The following is a 20,885-nucleotide window of genomic DNA, read 5'->3' as shown; positions in this document are numbered from 1 at the left end:
AAACTTCTATAGTTGCTAGCACCTAGCGCGAAAGGACCAGGACAAGATACCTTTTGGGCCCAGACACGTCTGGTGCATACCTTCTATCGGAACGTCCAGTGTGTACCTTATTGCAGGCCCATATGGTGTATTCCTCCCTGCAGGCCCCCGAAGCTTAAATCACGTTTTAATCAGAGCGGTAGAGAAGACACCAGCATTTGGAGCCCAACCCTAGAGACTGAAACGTAAAATGTATTATTGGCCTTGCTATTTGAAAGAAAATGTTTTATTGGCCTGCAGCCTATCAATCTGGAACCGTGAGGCAGAGAAGGTGATCCAGTTCCTCTCTGTTGCAATCGAGAATTATTGAGAAATGAACCTAAAAACGAAAATGTAATGTTTTCGCCTAATCACCGCCCCTTTTTTATTTACTTAATAAATATAAAACTAACTTCAGGGTTTAAAATACCATTTTTTATTTTTTTTATAAAACACCCGCCTAAGCAATGGCAGGAATTGAAGCGATGACTGTAGACTCCTGCAATCCTGGCTTGAACCACTACGCTATGGGCATTGCTTCCAACTTATCATTGACCAGACTGCCATGCGCATCCAATATTAACAACAGTAACGTTTACAGCTGTAATACACTGACCACTCCTGCTAAAAGCAATTATAACGCTTTCTGTTTCCCAAAACTGCTTTTATTTTATTTTTGGAATATTTATATAGCACGAACTCGACTTACAAGTATTGGTGCGCATTACATGAGCACCGTATTTACATTACACATTCAGTTACGGGAGTTTATGTGATTTCCCCAGAATCACAGGATTTGGGCGTGAGGCTCGACCCTTGCTTTTAATGTCTCTGCCCGCCGTGAGGTCTGTGCATGTCCGACATTCCGACGCACGCCTAGGGATTGGGTCGCGCAAGTGAGCTGTCTACGTTACAAGCTCACGCGCGCGACCCAATCCCAAGTCGGAATCCGCCTCCGCCATAGACAATGCTGCGCGCATGCACAGCTCTTGTCTCCACTCCTTGTCGGGTCTTGTCGGCTGAGCCGACGACTATGGTTCTCTGGCGAGAACGCGCTTCGCACGCTTCTAGCCGAGACCCAAAAAGCTATGTCTTTAATGCTATCCTAAATGGCAACAGTGGTGTTTCTTCCTTAAGCCACTGGTAGTGCATTCCAAAGTTTGGTAGTACTGAACAGAAAACTCCTGCCACCCCAGAAACACTTTTTAAACCTGGGAACTACCAAGTTATGAAGACGTGCTGAGCGAAGCTGGCGGGCAGGGACATAAGGCTGCATGTTCTGCTTAAAAAAAAGTCGGCCCTGTATCATGAGTGGCTTTGAACGCAATGCAGAGAGCTTTAAACTCTATCCGCCTCTTCACTGGCAACCAGTAAAGTTTCCTGAACGCCATGGAGGCTGATTGAGGTTTTGGAATATTCAGCAGAAGACGCACTGCAGCATTCTGCACAATCTGTAGCTTATTGAGGCATTTTTTGTGAGGGTTCATAAAGAGACCATTGCAAAAGTCGGCTCTGGATAGAACAAGAGCCAAAATCACTAATTCCTTCAAGTCAACTGGGATGAACAGAAGAATAATTCTCAACATTTTTAAAGTGTGGAAGGAAACAGATGTGACCTGATTAACATAGCCCTCAAAGGAATGCCTGGAGTCAAACGTGACCCCCAGGTTTTTAACCTTACTTTTTGGATTGGGTAGAGAACCCAGCTCTGTGGGCCACAGTGCAGAGGCCCAAAAGTGTGCATGATTGCCAAAAAGTAAGTCTTACTGGCATTCAGCTTCAAACAATTGGAGGACATCCAGTCCCCCATCTGGCGAAGACAGGAGTGGAACTGAGCCGCTGTATCGTCTGCAGAACCTGTCACTGAAACCACAATCTGGGTATCATCTGCATACGAGATGGCAGAGAAACCTAAAGATTTAATTAGCCTTGCCGGTGGAGCCACATATATATTAAAGAGGGTAGGGATCAATGACGAGCCCTGTGGTACTCCACGGGCAGTGTATAATTTGGTGATGTGAACTCAGCAAGAGCTACAAACTGTTCCCGCCCTGACAGGAATGATTTATCAATCGTGATATAATTAATTAAAACCTTTACATGATTAAAAAAATTCAAGCAACAATACATTGGCCGCATTTTAGACCCCCTAGGGAACCTGACGCATAAGGACGAAGACAAGGCTGCTATCTTTGGGTCCTTCTATCGCGCCCTCTATCTAGGTGACCCCTTGGACGAAGAGGCACAACTTGCATGTTTTAGCTCTCTCCCACTCCTCCGAGTCTCGGAGGCGTGGAATGACGTTCTCTCCGCACCTATCACATTGGGGGATGTTACCGCAGCCATTGCAGCCCTGAAGCCTAATAAAGCCCCTGGACCAGACAGCTTCACGGACCTTTTTTGCAAGACTTTTGCCCCTGATCTCTCTTCATACCTGGTGACGCTTTTCAATAAGATGGCAGAGGAAGGCACAACGTCGGGATCTATGGCTGAAGCCGAGATATCGGTAATCCCCAAACAGGGGAAAGACCCCCGCTCTTGCGCCTCTTATAGGCCGATAGCCCTACTGAACCTTGATGCGAAGCTCTACTCCTCTATCATCGCCAAGCGTCTCAGCGACCTTATGCCCCTGCTTATCCATCCAGACCAGTCCGGCTTTATCAAAGGCAGACAAACACATGACAACACTCCCAGGGTCATCCACCTCATAGAGAAAGCAAACAGATGCCACATTCCAGCGGTTCTGGTAGGCCTCGACGCAGAGAAGGCCTTTGACAGGGTCGACTGGGCTTTCCTCTTCAACACGCTCAAGGCCTTTGGCTTCTCCCCCAAATTCCTCAATATGATTCGAGCTAACTATCGTCTACCGCGCTCCAGAGTGTTTGTGAATGGAGTCCCCTCACCTCCCTTTCCACACTCCAGAGGGACTAGGCAGGGTTGTCCCCTTTCGCCCCTACTCTTCGCTTTAAGCATCGAACCCCTAGCACTAGAGATCAGGAATGACCCGGACATTCAAGGAATCCCCTTTACCGGGGAACCTCACAAGATATCCCTATTTGCTGATGATGTGCTCCTTTCCCTGACCCAGCCAGAAGTGTCTCTACCAAGCTTACAGAAGGAGTTAGAGCGCTTTGAGCGAGACTCGGGCTTTAAAATTAAAACCACAAAATCCTTCATACTCAATCTAACACTCTCCCCAGAAGACCTACTCACCCTCCGTCCCCAAACGACGCTGGCCTGGGCCACGACGTCTATCCAATATTTAGGAGTCCAGCTGAGGTCCACAGTACGAGGACTCTACGCAGCAAATTCCCCCCCCCTCCTCACGCATATCCAAACTGAACTCACAAGATGGAAACCTCTCTTCCTGTCCTGGCTGGGTCGCGTCCACGCAGTGAAAATGACTCTACTTCCTAAGCTGCTATATCTTTTTCAAGCTCTGCCTATTGAATTAGATTGTGACTTCTTCCAGAGGATCAAACCCTTAATCTTGTGCTGTCTCTGGCAGGGTCACTGGGCCCGGTTCTCCTACTCTCTATTGCGTTGTCCCAGATCTAAGGGAGAAGTGGGCCTACCGGACATCCAACTGTATTATAAGGCTGCCGAACTTAGGGTGTTAGTTGAGTGGACCCAGAAAGATTCTGAAAAGCATTGGCTCCACATGGACCGAAGTGTGGCGGGCAGGACCATATAGGACCTGGTCTGGCACCCCTGTAGAGATAGGCCCCCAAACACTTACATAAGCACCCCCACAAGGACGACGCTGAAGGTCTGGGACTAGATTTCTGGCGATGATAGATGGACTTCCTTTCCGTCACCCTTTACCCCTATCCATTTCAATCCGGATTTCCCTCCAGCTCACCATGAAGGGCCTTTTTTAGGCGTGGAAAACAGGCGGCTGCCTTGCTCTCGTCCACTTATTTGAGGACTCTGAGCCCCTCACTTTTGAAGAGTGTACGCGGGAATTTGGTCTGGGGAATGGGGAACACTACCACTATACCCAATTGATGCACTGGGCCCTCGCCCCCACCGTACGAGATGCTGCCACTTGCCTCTTACAAAATTTGAGACCTTTCTCTGTAAAACATCCACCATGAGAGGGGTGATTTCCTTTTTTTATGATCTCCTGCTTGAGACAACGACCTCACCACGACCTCGATACATGGGCATGTGGGAAGATCTGGTCCAGCACCCCGTATCCGACCTGGAATGGTCCCATCTCTGGTCTGGCATCTCACGTTTCAACCATTCCACTGACCTCAGGGAGGCCCACATTAAGTCAATGATGGACTGGTACTTACACCCCTCCAAACTCAGGCAAATTTTTCCCACTACTTCGGATAGGTGTTGGAGGGGATGTGGCTTACTGGGAGACTTCCGCCATATCTGGTGGGACTGCCCCAATATTTGCCCCTTCTGGGAGGAAATTTTGGCCCAAATGAAAGATATTCTTGGTTATCCCATTCCCACTACCATAGCGGGGATCCTCTTAGGCTTACGAGATCCTGCTCTGGAGCATCAAACACGTGCTGACAAACAAATCATGTGGCTCTGCATTTGCGCGGCCAAGGTCACACTCGCTGCGGCCTGGAAAAAAGGGAGGCTCCGGCGATTTCACTTTGGCACTCTCGGCTCTGGAGACTGCTCAGCCTTGAGCGCATGGCCGACCTCTTCAGGGACGACTATAAGAACTTTGAATTCAAATGGGGTCCCCTGGTGTCCTTCCTTTCACGAGGCCTTCCCTCCGCAGTCTGTCCACCTTCCATTAGAGCTCTTCACCTCTTCCAATATTGATACTGCTCTACACATAGCCCTTCAGACACCCACCTAAGTGCCGCCGCCACCACGGGAGGAGGGTAAAGGGGGAAGGGATTTTCTTTTGGGGGTTTCGCTATTTACTTTTGCTTTTTGTTTAGGTTCTTTTACCACCGCTTCGTAACCTATGCATGCATGGCTACACCTCCTTAGGGAATGTCCTGGTACATCATCCCAGACAGTTCTGGCACCCTACCTGCGGACTTCTTTGTGGTTCGGCTGACTGATACTGCCAGACTCCGGCATATTCCTATGGCTCTAACTCACATGATCGGCTCTACTTGTTTAGCAGCTGTGCCTCTCCATTAGCCAAATATGTAGCTTCTGAGCCGATTCCGTGTGTCTACTACACTTTTCATTTGTAACATTTGCTATGGTGCCGTCTTCTCCCCTGCGTGGGAGCTTTTTGGCCCTAAAAGGTTTACCATGCTTTGGATTGTATGCGAAAAATTTCTAATAAAAAGATTTTTAACAAAAGTACCATCAGGCAGGATCTGTAGGTAACTGGTTGGAAGAAACTCAAACAAAGCAGTCGTGGGAAAAGGATAACCAACACTCGGTGCTTAATTTGTAAAATAATAAGTGCCAGAGCCCTGACCAGGAGGCCACTACAGCGAGCACCTCCCATTGCCCCGGTCATCGCTGCCACAACAACTACTATCTCTCTTGCCTGCAAGTGCAACGGTTCAGATGATTTCAAGTCCCCAAAGCTAAAGGAATAGCTGGGAGGAAGGTATTAGTAATTTATTTATTATGTATATTGTATTCATCAACAACCGTTATTCTGCTCATCTCTGAATTAGATGAGCAGAGCCACAATGTGGCAGACTGTCCTAAGTGCGGTGTTGACAATTAAATTCAGGTGCAGAGCATCGGAAACCATAGGCTCAAATTAAGCACAGACTGCCCTTCCCTAAATGTATGTGCATTTAGGAGTACGAATCAGGAAGGATATGTACAACACATAAATTTTAACAGAGATTAATAACAATCCATTGTAGAATGCCTATTAGCTTTAACATGCTTTTCACAATAAATACGGCCTACTTGCCTCAGTGGTATCTTTTCACACTACACAGACGGGCCTATAGCCTTGATCATTGGCTTATCCCCATTGGTAACCTACTCCTGCTGTACCGAGCGTACGTTTTACCACAAAAGAAAAAGTCACTGCAAGCACTCTTTTCCAGTGGAAGCACATGGCTACTGCCCAATCAAATGAGGTACTCAAAATTATCAACACGTGGGAGGAGCCAAACCCCTCCTCTCGCTAGTGCTCCTAAAATATATTTTTCAGTTGATCACATAGGGTAATTGACAGCTATGGTTCTCAGTCAGACCTCAAAAACTCATAGCAAGAGATGCAGAGGCTGAGGGATAGAGAAGAGAAAGAGGCCGAGTGAGATTAGAAGAGAGAGAGAAAAAGGGAAATAGAAGAGGTAGTGAGAGAGAGAAGAAGAGAGAAAGAGGCAGCGAGAGAAGGAGCGAGAGAGAAAAGAAAGGAAGAAAGAACGAGAGAAAGAGAAAGTGTGTGTGTGCGCGAGAGGGAGTTAAAGTGAGTGTATATAAGATTAGTTGACATGGGAACAAATGCCTCTGAGATATATCTAGGGCTGTGCACTGATCGAGGACTATGAGGAGTAGCAAGTCATCTCTTTCACCCATGCGGAGTGAGTCAGAGTGAGGCGCTGCTATTCTGGGTGACTTCCAGCCTCAGGGTGCAGCTTTTTATTACATCCACAGAGATCCTGCCTCACCACCTCCCACTCTGCAAGCATCATCTGCTCTGCGGTTGGGGGTGCCAAGCGTGCACGGTTTGGCAGGGATCCTCTGATAAAGCTGCGTTATGCTCTTTATTCCCAAGCTTGGTTTTTGATTTGCCCCTTATCCTTTAATCATCACAAATCATTTCAACATGTTTTCTTCTGAGTCCAGAGCAACCAATCACAACATAATGCCCTTTGCAGACGGGCTATTTTTATCTGATTATTTCAATCTGAACTGCCATAGATTTTTTATCCATGCACTATTTTATCACATTTACTTTAAATGTCAAGATAGTGTCATATCAACCTAACTATAATCGCAAATCACCGCCACATGAAAAAAGAATGGAACAAATTCAGTCTGGGCCATAGGAAAACCATGCAATGTTAGCTTCGCAAGGAACAACAAAACACCACCCGGTTACAAAAAAAATAAAAAATATATAAACTGGTCCAGATTCGAGACGCTTCAACAACCAATCACCACCACATAAATAACGTAACATGTAACTCAACTCGCCATCAATGGTGCCAAGCATTGGTTCATGTGTAGGTTCCCAAGAGATTTAAGGAGGCTGGAGATAATGTGAATTAATACTGAACGAGTCAGAAAGGCAGAAATATCAACTGGGATTTTGCAGGATTATATAAAAATGTAATGTTCAGATAAAGCTGTACTTCTGAGAGCTGCGATTTCAACTACATATAAGATGCAACTCATTGTCTCAAAATAAAAAGATTACTAATGTCACATTTATCCTTACAAAGAGTGCTCTGACGTCAACAAATAATCTCCTTGTTGTAGCCGTTGTATTGTGAAAAATAATCTCGATTATTCACCCAGGGTTTTCAGTTCAGCCTGAAATCGGTACAAAGAAAGTGACGTATTTGTGTGCCGCTCTTTTACAAACCGGAAGGATGCAAGTATTCACCCAATGAGAAGTTAAGAGCTCCCCATCAGAGCTCAGTGTTTCTTCGGGTCCAGTTTAGACCCTGCAAGAATGACGTCTGTGAATCTGTTGCTCTGTCACGACCACATAAGTACTTGTATGTGGACACCTAGTTACTCACTTCATGAAACGATGAGTGCATACAAGAGCTAACAAAACAAGTTTGCATGACGTAACTTAACAAGTGATATCAAGGTCAGGACCTACTGCAGTAGATCATGTTCACAAGTGGGTGAAGACAATGGAGGTTTCCTTATGCAGGAATCACCTGTGATATAGGCAAGAGCTACAAGGCCATTGCAGAGGGTGAACGCGAGTTGTACAAGTGGCGGTAACGCAGCATAATGTAGGAGGATGGTAGGATAGTATTTGGGACTGAGAAGATGCCGTTCCTATATCCCTAATAGGCTCTGCACATTGGAATACCATGCCCTATAGATTTGACATAGGGCTGAGGTCGGTATGTCTCTATCGAGTATATTAAACGTATTTGTGTGCGTGCCATCTAACTCAGAGGTCACTAGAAACTTTCTCGAATAAACAAGAAGGGATTAGTCTCTGACAACCACATACACATGACAACTTTGTTTCCCCTAGAATCAAAACAATATTTTCAGAATCGTGGAAACAATATATAACTAGTTTACTCAGTCAATCGTGCATGCTTCGTTTCTACAGAGTTGCATAGAAATAAAGAGACAGGCATTTCAATAAAAAGGGTTTATTAAACAGTCTTATTTCTCATGCAAGAGATATGAACTGCTACAATCGTTAGACAGAATGCGAAGTATAATGCGTACAGCGTAAACAGTAATATAAAATAATACTTTAATAGCATGGTCTGTTGCTATTACATATATAAAAATACATACATAAATAACACAGGCTAAAATACTCAACTGGTGCTTATAAAATGCGCCTACCCCAGTGTACCTAACCTAGGTCTAGTATGAGGGATGAAGTAGATGCTGTTTTAGCTAAGTTTAGTTTTGCCAAGTATCTGCCAAAGGTTTCTCTAGGTTCTAATCAGCTCCATACCTTAGAGAGAGGTTGGTATCTCTTTCCCGGGACTCGATTTCCCAACACTCCGCAAGGGGAGTCAGAAACACTGGACCTGGATTCGCGGCAGGAGGATGACAGCGTCTAGTCAGTGCGTCAGCTGGAGAGTTGGCTTCCTTCGGGACTTGCTGTGGCGAGCTGCGTCGTGCAAGTAAGTAGTCGAACTGCACCAAATCACACAGTCCTTTGCCATAGCAAGTGAAGGTATATTTATACCTTGAAAGTGTTTAGGAATGCCAGTATTGACGTAAAGTCGGGCATATGAACGTCATGAATGAACCCCTAAGAAATAGACGTTCATGTATAATAAATGAGTTCTTGGAGAAATCAATATCCAAGCAAGGGGAACTCCCTAACGGCTTAAGGAGTCTGGTTTTCCAAGAAATCGTTGTGACGTAGATGAACGGATGGAAGTAGCCATGCCTGTATTTGGGTAGCATGGGCTATGCCTAAATAAGGACTGGATTTCTATGCCTATATAATGTACCCACCTTCCCAATTCAGTCCTTTCAAAAAGCGCTATGGAATGTTATGTTTAAATTATGCCCAGCTGAGGGTGGCAGGGGCGGCTGGTCCATAGGGGCGTCGGGGCAGCGCCCCACAAAAGAAACTGCTCACTGCAGTTTGGGCAACAGGAATGTAAGCAGACGAATTGACAGCTTTCACAATTCATGTTTACATTTCCGGGCCGGCCTGTGCTTCAGGGGTTAAAGTGCGCATGTCTCCTGCTCTCGCCTGCGCACGCAGGCGAGAGCAGGCGCCCAGAAGATGGTCTGACTGCGCATGTGAGTGAGGAGCGTTGCCCCTCACTCACATTCACACACCATTAGGATGCTGCGCATGCCCAGTGTAGTGCATACGTCCTAGCGGTTACTGAACCGAGTACTGGAGGTTTCTACAGCTTCTCCAAGCCCTTACTCAATCCTTATTTTTCAGGTGTACCCGCCTGTTAAAGGATCTCTGGTCTCACACGAGACATCTCGGATACGTACAATAACTCCTCCCGGTTTTCGATTATTACTAAACAAAAAAAAGGTACAAGTGTGTTTACAATTTATAAATGTTTCTGTCGTCTATGTTTTCCGCCGAGTGGGTGCAAATTAAGAAATTAACATTAGCTTGTTCCCACCCAGATTCCCCTACCACGCAGGCAGCGTGCTACGTACCCCGAACCTACTCACATGATTTCGGTCCTAATACGGACTTGACTCTTTATTCTGATATTGGTTGTCATACTTTCCTTACTGAAGGTAAGCGTGACATAGTGTGCCAAGTGCTTTCTCCAATGCTATATCTCGGAGCTGGTTAGAAACTTCAATGTCATACTTTCCGTACTGAAGGCAAGCGTGACATAGTGTGCCAAGTGCTTTCTCCAATGCTATTTTTCGGAGCTGGTTAGAAACTTTAATGTTTCTAAAACTAGATGAATATTCAATAAATATGAGTTCCTCCTTCGCCTTCCTGCCCCCCTACTCCTTTTTGTGACCCTTTTAAATATATCCAGTCCCCTCACTAATGGCATTTACTCATGCCCTCCTTATACACACATGTAGGTCTTTTCTTTTATCGTGACAACACATAATGCTGACCTATCCAGGCTAACCTAATATAGCTCACAACTATACCAAATATAGTCATAATGGCCATTAGACACGACAGGAAGAACATTTCCTTACTTAACTCGCATTTTCTACATAGTGAAGCAACTATGAGAACTAATACGTTCGACCATTTTCTCATACAGAGTAAAATATGTATTGCATTAATTTTAACTTAGATTTATGCGCATGAATACTGATGTCACATGGGAATACCGCCCTTTCAACCACAATCACACTCTTTCACCATACCACTACACTCTCTCTACGGTAAATGTTTAGACCTAATATGTTTCACCTATTCAATGTCTACAATCCAGTGTTCAGTCATACAATTGCACCATAAAGCAATAAAGGATATCTAGACATGTCACTATATTTTCACTTAAACCACAGGCACACGTTACTACTCACTGAATCACTTAGATAGCGAACATGTCACCTTTACACCAAGTCACTATTAGCATGTCCACTTTTTCACTTTGGCTAGTCACCAACCATCGACATTTATGATATGAACCCATTGCAAATGCACCTTTTTATGTTTCTCGTCCAGCCCTGAAGATTCGCAGTATGTTCCCTGCGATGAAACACGTGTTGGCATTTAACAAAGGAACAATAAACCTATGATTTAACATCAAGGACAGAACAATTCTCTTTCTTTTTCGGAACTTTTGTACCTGAACCTGGAGTAACTGATTCTCAAAAAACGATTCCTAAAGTGTGGATGCATACTAAATGAAAGTGCTTTCTATATATATGTCATTTCTCTAAATGTTTCATATACTTGTATAGCGCAGGGGCATTGCTGTGTTTATGTTATTTGTGTGGATCCTCTAGATCCAACTTTGAGCGGTTATGTGAGATTACCGCCCGCCCTTTTGCCTGTACCCACCACTTTACGGTGCTCTCTACCGTGCGGACACACTGGTGTGCGCCTAATTCCCTGGTTGATTTGAAAAATCTCCTTGTTGCTTACATACGTCTGTAGATAGGTTCCTGCCCGGGCGGTGATGCGTTTTGCGCAAAGTCACCCCATGCCCTATCAAATGCCAGGATACGATGAAACAAGAGTCCGCCGCCGTCCCCCTATCCCCCCCCCCCCGTCGCATTCGGTCTCCTGATTTGCCGCCGTTAGTATTTCCTGTTGAGCGTTGCAAAGGAGACGTGGGGCGACGCGGGACCGAAGAAGATGCCTCATGCCTGGTAAGTTTAATTCATTGCAATAACCCACCCCTCCCCGCGCGGTTACACCCTTTCCCCCCAGCCCCCTGATTCATGCCGGCCGTGACTGGAGTTGTTCCACCGGCCACGACTGAAGAAGCAACTTTTTCATGAACCCTCGACGAAGCAAAGAGAATTCCGCCTGACTTGATGGATCCATTCTAACTTATTCTCTCCGAGACGGCGTACTCGCTTGATATTAAAGTAAACACATGTATGCAAAGTGACAGTTAATAATTAAGTATTGTTGTGAATGTGTGTGGCTCACTACTGGAGTACGACCCCTGTAAACATGCAATTTTGCAGCGTTTCCGGCATAATCTTTGATTTGCCACACTTGCCACATAATCCATCACCGTTTGCATAACTTGCTGATTTTGACAAAAAAATAACTTTTTCTAGCTCAAACAGATCAAAATGTATTAACAAAAACGGTACCGCATGTGTTGCTGCGCAGGGGCAGGCCTTCCTTCTATCGCGCGGCTGCAGGTCCCCTCAGACCTGTCAGTTGCTGATTGCTATATTTAGATATCCAACTGATAAAAAGGTGAAATGTTTGCCCATACGGCGTTAATATATGCAGCAGTGGCAAAACAGTGAGATAGTGCTGCTTGAAAGTGTGCCGCATTAAGCTGCATAATTTGCTTTGTTTTGCCTACTTTTGAGGACAACACACATTTTAATGTTAAATGCCACTATCTGAGTGAAAACTCAGTAAGAGTTTAATACCCGTCTCTAAAGGGCAGGGATACTGCACGTTAAACGAGGCACAGATTGCGGATGTGTCCGTGATTAGTCTCCATGAGTACAGGGAAGCTGCTTGCGGGATGAGCCACAGATAGATATCAGGAACATTCGGTTGGCAGTATGAAGCTCACAGCCTCAGCTGCTTGACCTGACCTCCTAGCCATGGGCCGCAAAGTCGAAGAATCCCATACGAAGCACCCATCTGCTGGTGGCATTTGCAGCATTATTGCCACAGTGCCTTTGACATTGTGTTTGTCCGTTTCACAAGTGGAAGTAATATTGTAAAGTTAAAGCCCCCGGGGAGCCAGCCCACACAAATATCTTGTGGCTGATTTGTTTCCTGCTCCAGCATCAGCAGGAGTTTATTTTTCACAAGCGCAATACCCCTGATATTGTGAGAGGCATAAGTGGTGCAACATTGCAGTCGACCTCATGGATATTAAAGTATTGTGTAAACAGTACTATAGATAACTACGTAGGCCGATCTCTGAAATTAAGGCTGACTTTACCATATTTTGCGCGGAGTATTTGTAATCATGTGTCCCACTCTACTATTGTTTCTGCAATCATGCACCACACGCAGGTATGATTTCAGTAATCATGCTTCACACATTGCTGTGATTGCAAACATCTTGACCGACACACAGGTATGCCCCCTTAATTGCTGAATAACGATGCTCCTCACTGGTGAAGGCAGTCATATTTTTCTGAGATGTTCTCTTTCAGTATTCTCCTTTAGTGGAGGGCTGGGCATCTATTTTGCCTTCCTCAGTCCATTTGTCCGGTGTGCTTGCATTACATTCAGTCCTGGCAATAACAAATGTTCTGGCAGGATGGGGGGTACTTGCCTTTAGTCTGCTTCAGCTTTGTGCGGGGCTGTGTCTAAGTAGAAGTGGAAGGATCAAAGCCCTGTGCTCTTGTTGCCGATACACCATCCTGTGATTATATTTCCGTGTCTCCTTCGAGTTCTCACCTATTATACATATGTTCTGCATGGTTGCCTATGACAGAGACCACACAGTTCCTCGTTCCAGGGTGCTTGTATTCTAGGGGGCTAGGGCTACATTCCTCATCTTGGGTAGTAACCTCCTGAGTCGTAATGGCTGACCCTTAGATTGGGAGCAGTACTGGCTGGCGATAGTGGGGTATACCCTTTATACCTCTACATAGAAGGAACCGTTCTCCTCACACCCTGGGTAAATCCAGTGGGGTCATGCCAATATTGAACCTGCACCCTGTGTGTTTTTGTACCAAAACTGCTTTCTCTTGCTACTGGGAGGTGTGTACGACTGAGTCCAAGCAGACCCTATGAATCTGGAACCTGGAATTCCAAGAAACATAGCAAGCTCAGACAGGTGAAAAGTGATGTTTAATGGGGGCAACGCCAGACACAAGAGGAAATGCACATATGCTGTAAATTATGTAATCCAACTTTTGAAGTTTGGATGTTATGTCAGTTTAGGGCATGTGACGTGCGAAATACAGACTGTAACAAATGTTTGACAGAACACACTATTGGCTCCTGAAAATACTTCACCATCTAGAAATGCTTCATCACTGCCCGCTAATTATTTAATTGATTCCAGTGGGATCAGTATTGTATTGTAATTGTATGGAATATGAACTCTGCAGCCAATTGTAATTGTCCTTTTGTGGGCAGAGTAATGAGTGCTTGCTCGTTTGCTAATCCACTGTAATGCGTTTACTTTTTCTTCTTTGTGCTCTATTTAAGGGGCTTCTTGAATGTGGCCCCCGTTCAAAAATGCCCTTCACATTGATACTTTCATCATTGCTTCGGTACTTGAAATTAAGGGAGGGCTGTTGTGCGCTTCAAAGGATCCCTTTTATTGTGAAAGGAAAGGAGTATAAGTGCTGCTTGGAGAATTGTCTGGTCTTTGTGCATGGTTGAAAGGGTTGGCAGTGCGTGCCATAAATCCACTGTTTGCCCACTCTTTTTTCAAAATTTTCTTGGGGGGAGTAGGTGGTTCGAGCTACGCTCGCTTGCTACAGTGTTGTACGTCAATTGGTTTACGCCCCACCATTTTCAAATGTCACCAGCCGCCACTGGAGGGTGGGCAGGGTTTCTTTTATCATTCCTGGTTTTTTTCCTGTCTCCTGAGGTAAGAATTACTTAACGTGGTTATAACTGGGACAACGAAGAGTTGAAGCAATAAACATTACCAGTAAGTGATCGGGTCACTACCAGTAAGTAACTGGGCCATTCTTGCCACCCAGAGGAGTATTTCTTTCCCACCTCCTGCTAGTGATTGTTTAGTGCATCATTGCACCGCTTATGGGATGCTTTGTTGCAATGCATGGGAGAACATATTACACCTCCAAAGTAACCTATATCCTCATGTATTACATTATTTATCTCTTAGATGCATTTTGTACAGCATGCATTTTTTGCCATATTAGTCAGCACTCAAAATGCAAGGGAGATGTTTTGGCTTAGCCAAAGTGTATTCTTCTTTGTAATCTTGCTCATTGGGGAAAAGCCAAAAGACAATTACTGAAAAGTTTAAACCAAAATGGGGTGTGGCATGAACACCTGATTCAAAACAACTCAGACCTCCAATTGGTAACACGTTTGCAATAACATAAAATTAATTTAACACTGGGGTTCTAGCAATGTTGTGCAGCCACAAATGCACAAGTACTGCCTCGGTTCCCTCTAGTCCTTACTACTGACTTTCTGGCTACAGAAGTGATCTGAATATGTCCCTGGTCTGGTGTTGTGAATCCCTTTCCTTGGTGGCATTGATGGCAAAGAGTGAAGTAGCCCTAAATAACTCAGAGGAGCATTGCATTCTGGCACTTGCAATGCAGCACTTGTAAATATGCACTACTTGTACCAGATTTCAAATGAAAAGCCAAGGCTATGTGAAAATCTCACTCGGAACACAGATCGACCTAATAGCTTTTCTTCAATCTGTCTTTGGACTATGATTTACGGACGCTGACAAAGCTCACAGACTCTAGCGAGTGTAGCCGTACAACTATTATGTAAACAGTCACTAAACAAGAACATCAACTACTACTAGCATGCACTGACCGCCGTATTTCACTGCTCTTACAACGTGAACACCAAATGGTGCTAGTAAATACTATTGAGGGACAGCCCTCGCCACGAACGGCACGAGGGTCATCTCTTCGTCAAACAATAGCACAGAAAACCGGAGTACTGAAAAGCGGAACTGTAGACACCGGCATTCACTGTGTTATTGACAAAGAAAGGGGGCTGTCTAAACGCAGCTCCCGCGGTCTAATACCAGCTGGGATTCAAGCCTCATCAACAGCAAAGTGCCAACAAAACCCCTGGCCTCAGATTGGCAGACTTCATGACCCACAATGCACTAACCTTAAAGGGCCAGCGCGCGCCCGCAGTAAACTTCGTCCTACCTTGGAAGGCGGAGTTGCCGCGCCTCGCCATGTCAGCCTCGGGGTTGGGTCCGTGGACGGTCCTGACGGCGGAAAAGCCCCTTTTCTTGCGGCAGCCACTGGCGCAGCCTTTTTCCAGCCTTCACTAACGGAAACTACTGGTTCCCATTCACGGGAGGAAACGGACCCGCGGCCGCGCGCCCCGAGTCACGTGACGGGCGCGCGCCTGCGACGGGAGAGAACGCAGCAGCTGGAGCAGGCGCTGCGCGCGAGCCGGGGGTCTCGCGGGTTCAGTGGGGACCGTTAGGTGGTGGAGGGAGCAGAGGGACAGGCGGCTGACAGCTGAGGGGAGGCAAAAGGGACTGGGGAGACGGAGGAAAGGGGGTGTCTGAGAGGCACGAGGAAGGAAGAACGAGGAATATCACAAGTGAGTGGGGGTCTGCTGAGGGATTGACAGATGGCGCGTGAGTGACATTTGAGGGAATGAGACCGTTGAGGACGCGGAGGAGAAAAGAGCGTCTTGAAGCTGGTTTGTTTCTCCATTATGTGCTTTACGAACTAACAAAGTACATATGTTTACAAAGTGGTTGGCAAGAGAAAAGACCAGTGTAGCAGAACAGCTGGATGAATGACGGGGGTGGTGGAGAAGGTGAGAAAAACCAGAGACGGTGGGTGAGGCGATAAGAAATGGAGTGCTAGAGGGAAGGAGAGGGGTTTGAGGAATGACAGGCGGACGTAGTCAAGTTGAGGCGGGCTAACGGAGGCTAAAGACGTGAAAGGGACGAGGGTGCAGAGTGAGGTAGAGCAGGGGGCGAGGTAAGCCTACATTGGGTACCACGGAAGAGATGGCAAATGCAGAGGCGTAGCTTGGCCAGTAAGAATGGGGAGAGGGATGAATGTAAGCTTCAGATTTCACCCAATGACGCTGGCATATTTTGTTAAAATACTTTATAGGAAGGAGGACGGGGAAGGGACTTAAGAGGCAGTAGATAGAGAAAGGATTGCGGATTGTTAGTGGACTTAAAATACATTCGTTTTCAAACTAATCGAGTTTTAAGGTGGAAATGAGTGTGTGTTTTTGTGTGTGTGTTTTTGTGGGTACAAATCCAGGGTGAAATCCGATAGATAGCTCGCCATACCCAATTGAAAGCACCTGTGCCCACACTTACTACAGAATACATTTTTAGGGGGGTGTAACACCCCAAGCGCTCCTCCTAAAGCTACGCCCCTGGAAATGTAGAAGAAGGGTGGCACTGAGAGGGCTTATAGAGGAAGGATCATGGTAGGTAACAAGGGGATGAGGGCAGGCTGAGGGGAAATGCTGCGGCTAGAGGGGGTCGAAGAATGTACCCTACGCACGAATTCAGCTTTGTGTTTATTTTTGCAATTTACAGCACATGTTTTTATTGCCAACTTGAACTTGAACTTGAACTATTGCCACTAATATCTTGGTGAGTGTGTCCTTTCAAACACTTCATAATGAATATGTTGCTTTAAAAAATGTTCTGTTAATTAAACATAAGAGAAAACATTGCCACTGTTCATACATTAAAATCAAATTAGCCTCAATTGCTTGATCAGGAGCCAAGTAACGCTAACTGATGTCAGACAGCATTAAGCATATAGACGCAAGTTCAAAAGAAAATATGGCATAAGGATTCCCTTCATGTGCAGGGCACTACTTCTCCTTAGACATTCCTACCAAAGCCCCTTGTTTTTAGGTCTGGCCAAGGCAACGCTTGTGCTGTCTCTTTGAGACATATTGTATTCAGGTATGGCCTGTAAGCACTGCCCATTTTCAAGCCATCATTTCAATTGGCTCCTGTTACTGTCTATTGTAAATGGCGTCTTTTGGTTAGTGAATAGCTTAGTAGTCTCTCCATACTATCTCCTTTTCTCCTGTTGTAACCTCCCATGAGGATTGCCCCTGTACACGTGTTGTTACTCTGGATTTTTTAATTAGTCTGTGAGCACTATTTTCATAAACTACTTTTTCCTGCCAGCTGTTGCAGACAGGACACGCTCTCCTGCAACAGCTTTTTCTTTTAACTAGTGCTGTGCTTTTTTGTTATTTTTTTTGCCTCAGCTGCAATAATGGTGGCCGCGTATTTCTTTTCTTATGTGCCGCCTGCCCAACTCGATCTTGCGACTGCACACAACATAATATATATATTTTTGAAAGCAGCGCGGCATGCCACGCTTTATATTATGAATTTTTCAGCCTCACAAAAGCTTATGTTTTAATTTCAGCAGCGCGGCATGCAGAGTTTCAGCTTTAACAATAGTGGCGCAGCTCACCCAACTTGATCTAAGTTTCCCTTCTCAGTGATTACAGCTGGGGACCTGTCCTTCAACTGGACCTGGGGTGATTAGCACCCATGCTTTTTGATGCTTTGGCTTGCATTTCGGCTTCCTGCTCCAGTGCTCACGTTGCCTACTTGAGTTGCCTGCATCTGACTGAAGCCCAAGCAGGTCTCTCTTTCTCTCCCTAAAGCTCTCCTCAGCTTGTCCCTATTGTCATGGCTACTAAAGGCGGCAGCAAGGAGTATCTGCTCCTGCAGGGCTTCTGCTACAATCTCTTCGGTATGGACTTTAAACTACAGCCATTTTTACAGGTAAGGAGAATACGTTTTACTGACAATTGTGCAACAATGCCATAGTTACTGCAGCACCCAGTACCCTCAATTTATGTTTCCTCCCAAAAACATGAGCTTAAACATATTTCTTGAACCAAGTGTTTTAGCAGCCTAAAAATATGAGTGGTGCAGAATGCTTTACAATAAAGGGAAATAAAGTTTTTTTTGTGTGAAAATATAGCAAACACAGTACTTCCATATTTAGTGTGCAATCTCACTACATAAACACCAACATGCACTTACTTGCTTAACCCTTTCCATGCTGCCATTGGCCGACAGCAGCACTACCTCGCACTGCCCGGTTTTTAAAACGGCCGCACTGCCGCGAAATCGCGTGAGCAGCCAACGGGTTAATAATAACTTCACTACAAAAATAAATCATAAGTGAAACACATTGTCATTTTCAACGCCAATAGATCTAACCTTCACTAATGCGAGGCATATGGCATTGCAAATGCTTGTTCTACTGTGACACCTGTGCAACATGGAAACACCTGCACTGAGAATGATTTTTCTTGGTTGAGAACGGAACCCACTCACTCATTGACTTCTTAGTGGCTGGTAAATGGCAGATTCACTTGCAATGTTGAGGTCATTTTCAGTTCTAGTATAATATCTGAAAATGTTCACATTTACAGTTTACACAGGCAATGATGAGAATTGTTCTAAAGCATTAGAAGATACCCTCCCAGTAGGTAGGCTTTGTTGCGAATGCTGATTACACCATGATTTAGTAAATAATAGTGGTGGCAAGTTGGTAAAAACAGTTCCATAGTAATCCGCAGAAAGGCTGGATTCCAGCCATTATGAAAGTTAACTTTGTAAAAAAGTAATAAATCAAACAGACATTAGCAGAGAAAGGTGCTTTGGTAAATGCAGCTTTTAAGGGAGCTATTACTTGTGCATCAACATTTCATGATATTCAGATTAAAAAAGGGTCAATTAAATCCTTGTGCAACTGTTGGTACAACCGCTGATGTGGTTAGGACCATTCCCTTACCTCCCTCCATTTCTAAAACCTACTGTATTACCCTACTGTATAGCAATAGGGGCCCACAGCCCATCCAGTCCAGGCACTACGCACCTCAGCTCAGGGGGGTTTGAGGCTCTATACTGCACATTCACAATAAACCTACCGTAGTGCTCCAGTACCAGTGCTTGTTGCCATCCAACGTGGCGTATCTTACCCGTTAGGCAACAAGGTTTCTTAAAAAAAAAAAAAGAATAAACTGAAGCATAGAACCCTTTCCATTAAAAAAAAAGATCGAATACTGTGCTGTCCGAGCGGAAAGATATCAACCGTAATGCAGTGGCACAAGATACCGAGAAGACAACAAGCCCCACTTCAAGGGACACACTCGAGAGGCCATCTCAGGATGGTCAAAGATCCATTAAAAACGATATCTCATGAAAAGAATCAGTGAGGGACCGAGCGGAACATAGGAGACCATGTGCATATGTAAAGAGTTTGTAATGCCATCTGCCCTGAAGACGAAACTCTTGTGTATCATAGCAACACTCTGGGCATCCCTGCAATTTATAAAGTCCAAAATAGAGCAAATGCATGGCTCCAGCTCCAAAAGTTTCTGTAGGCCCACCACATTAAAGAACTATTTATTTCAGCAATTAGAGGCATTTCCGCAAGAACATCCTTATAGTTCTGTAGTGTATAAGGAGAGGCACGGCGGGAATTTTCCATACAAGCACAAAAGTGTCCTTGTCTGCTTAATGAGTGTGTAGCTTTTCTCTTGGGCCACATGCAAAGGTGAGAATAACTGGTATCACAAGCAGCTTCATTAGTAGATGCTAATGCCAAGATAGCCAGGCAGCTGTTTTTTGGTCGAGCCTGAGCCAGCATGCAAGTGCTGCTCTGCGATGCTTCCTTTAAGCACTCTAAACTACTCTGTGTGGGTCTGACTCCCCCCACACATTGAGTTGGCTGTTGCCTGTGTCATTTTGTTATCGTAGCCTGCAAATGGCTATGGGTGGGTGTATGTCCCACCTCTTTTGCAAAGGTTCCCTCCAACAGCGTTTTGCTTGCGGGAGCGAGCAGTAGCGCGCAGGGCGGCAGCTGCAGTGCCTCCTTGTCTCCTCTGCACCACTCCCCCTTGTCTCTCTGTGCTCGCCCCCACTATTCCTTTTCTTTTTTTTTTAAGCTTTTATTGTTTTATGCAAGGAAAAACATGAACGAACAGTCAAATTCTACAGATAAATAAACGACATACTCAAATTCATACGATCACTAAGTGGGAATATCAATGTTCAAAACAGGAAGACAAATACATAGATCCTGAAAAAGAAAAACCTAAACAAAGAAAAAAATGCATCTAAATCCAATCAGTAATTGGTGCCCAAATCTTTGTTCAAATGTCCCTTCTTTTCAGCCCCTTGGTTTTATAAATAGCTAATTCTATATTGTACATTGATAGTAATCTTTCCCGCCAGTTAAAAAAAGACGGAGGATCAGGATTAATCCAATCTCTAGTAATGCAAGCTCGGATTACAGCCATCCAAATGAAAAGAAAACAAGTTATAGCTTTTGATCTTGGGATGCCTGAACTTAAACCAATCAGTACCATCTCTGCGGTTATATTAATATTGCTCTTTAGAATAACACCCCAAAAAAGTTCAATTAGTTGAAAAAATTTCCGCAAGCTTAGGGCATTGGAAAAACATGTGTATTCCATCAGC

The 20,885-nt window shown here is 45.0% G+C and overlaps 1 protein-coding gene across 3 annotated transcripts in view; it reads right to left on the bottom strand.

Moving 5' to 3' along the window:
* Positions 1–20,885, bottom strand: part of EFR3B (EFR3 homolog B) — a 1,036,998-nt gene that overhangs the window by 773,202 nt on the left and 242,911 nt on the right. For 2 of the 3 annotated variants that reach the window (XM_086928030.1, XM_086928031.1), the window contains exon 1: positions 15,580–15,735. The exons of the other annotated variant lie outside the window; for it this stretch is intronic. In XM_086928030.1, coding sequence (XP_086784156.1) covers positions 15,580–15,610 — 31 coding nt within the window. In that variant the 5' untranslated portion in view covers positions 15,611–15,735. Of the gene's footprint in view, positions 1–15,579; positions 15,736–20,885 lie in introns of those variants that run through there. 3 annotated transcript variants of the gene reach the window in all.

This window comes from Lissotriton vulgaris, chromosome 6 (genome assembly GCF_964263255.1).
Source record: "Lissotriton vulgaris chromosome 6, aLisVul1.2, whole genome shotgun sequence".
NCBI classification, from domain to species: Eukaryota; Metazoa; Chordata; class Amphibia; order Caudata; family Salamandridae; genus Lissotriton; species Lissotriton vulgaris.
This window is presented reverse-complemented; position numbering and strand designations above follow the sequence as displayed.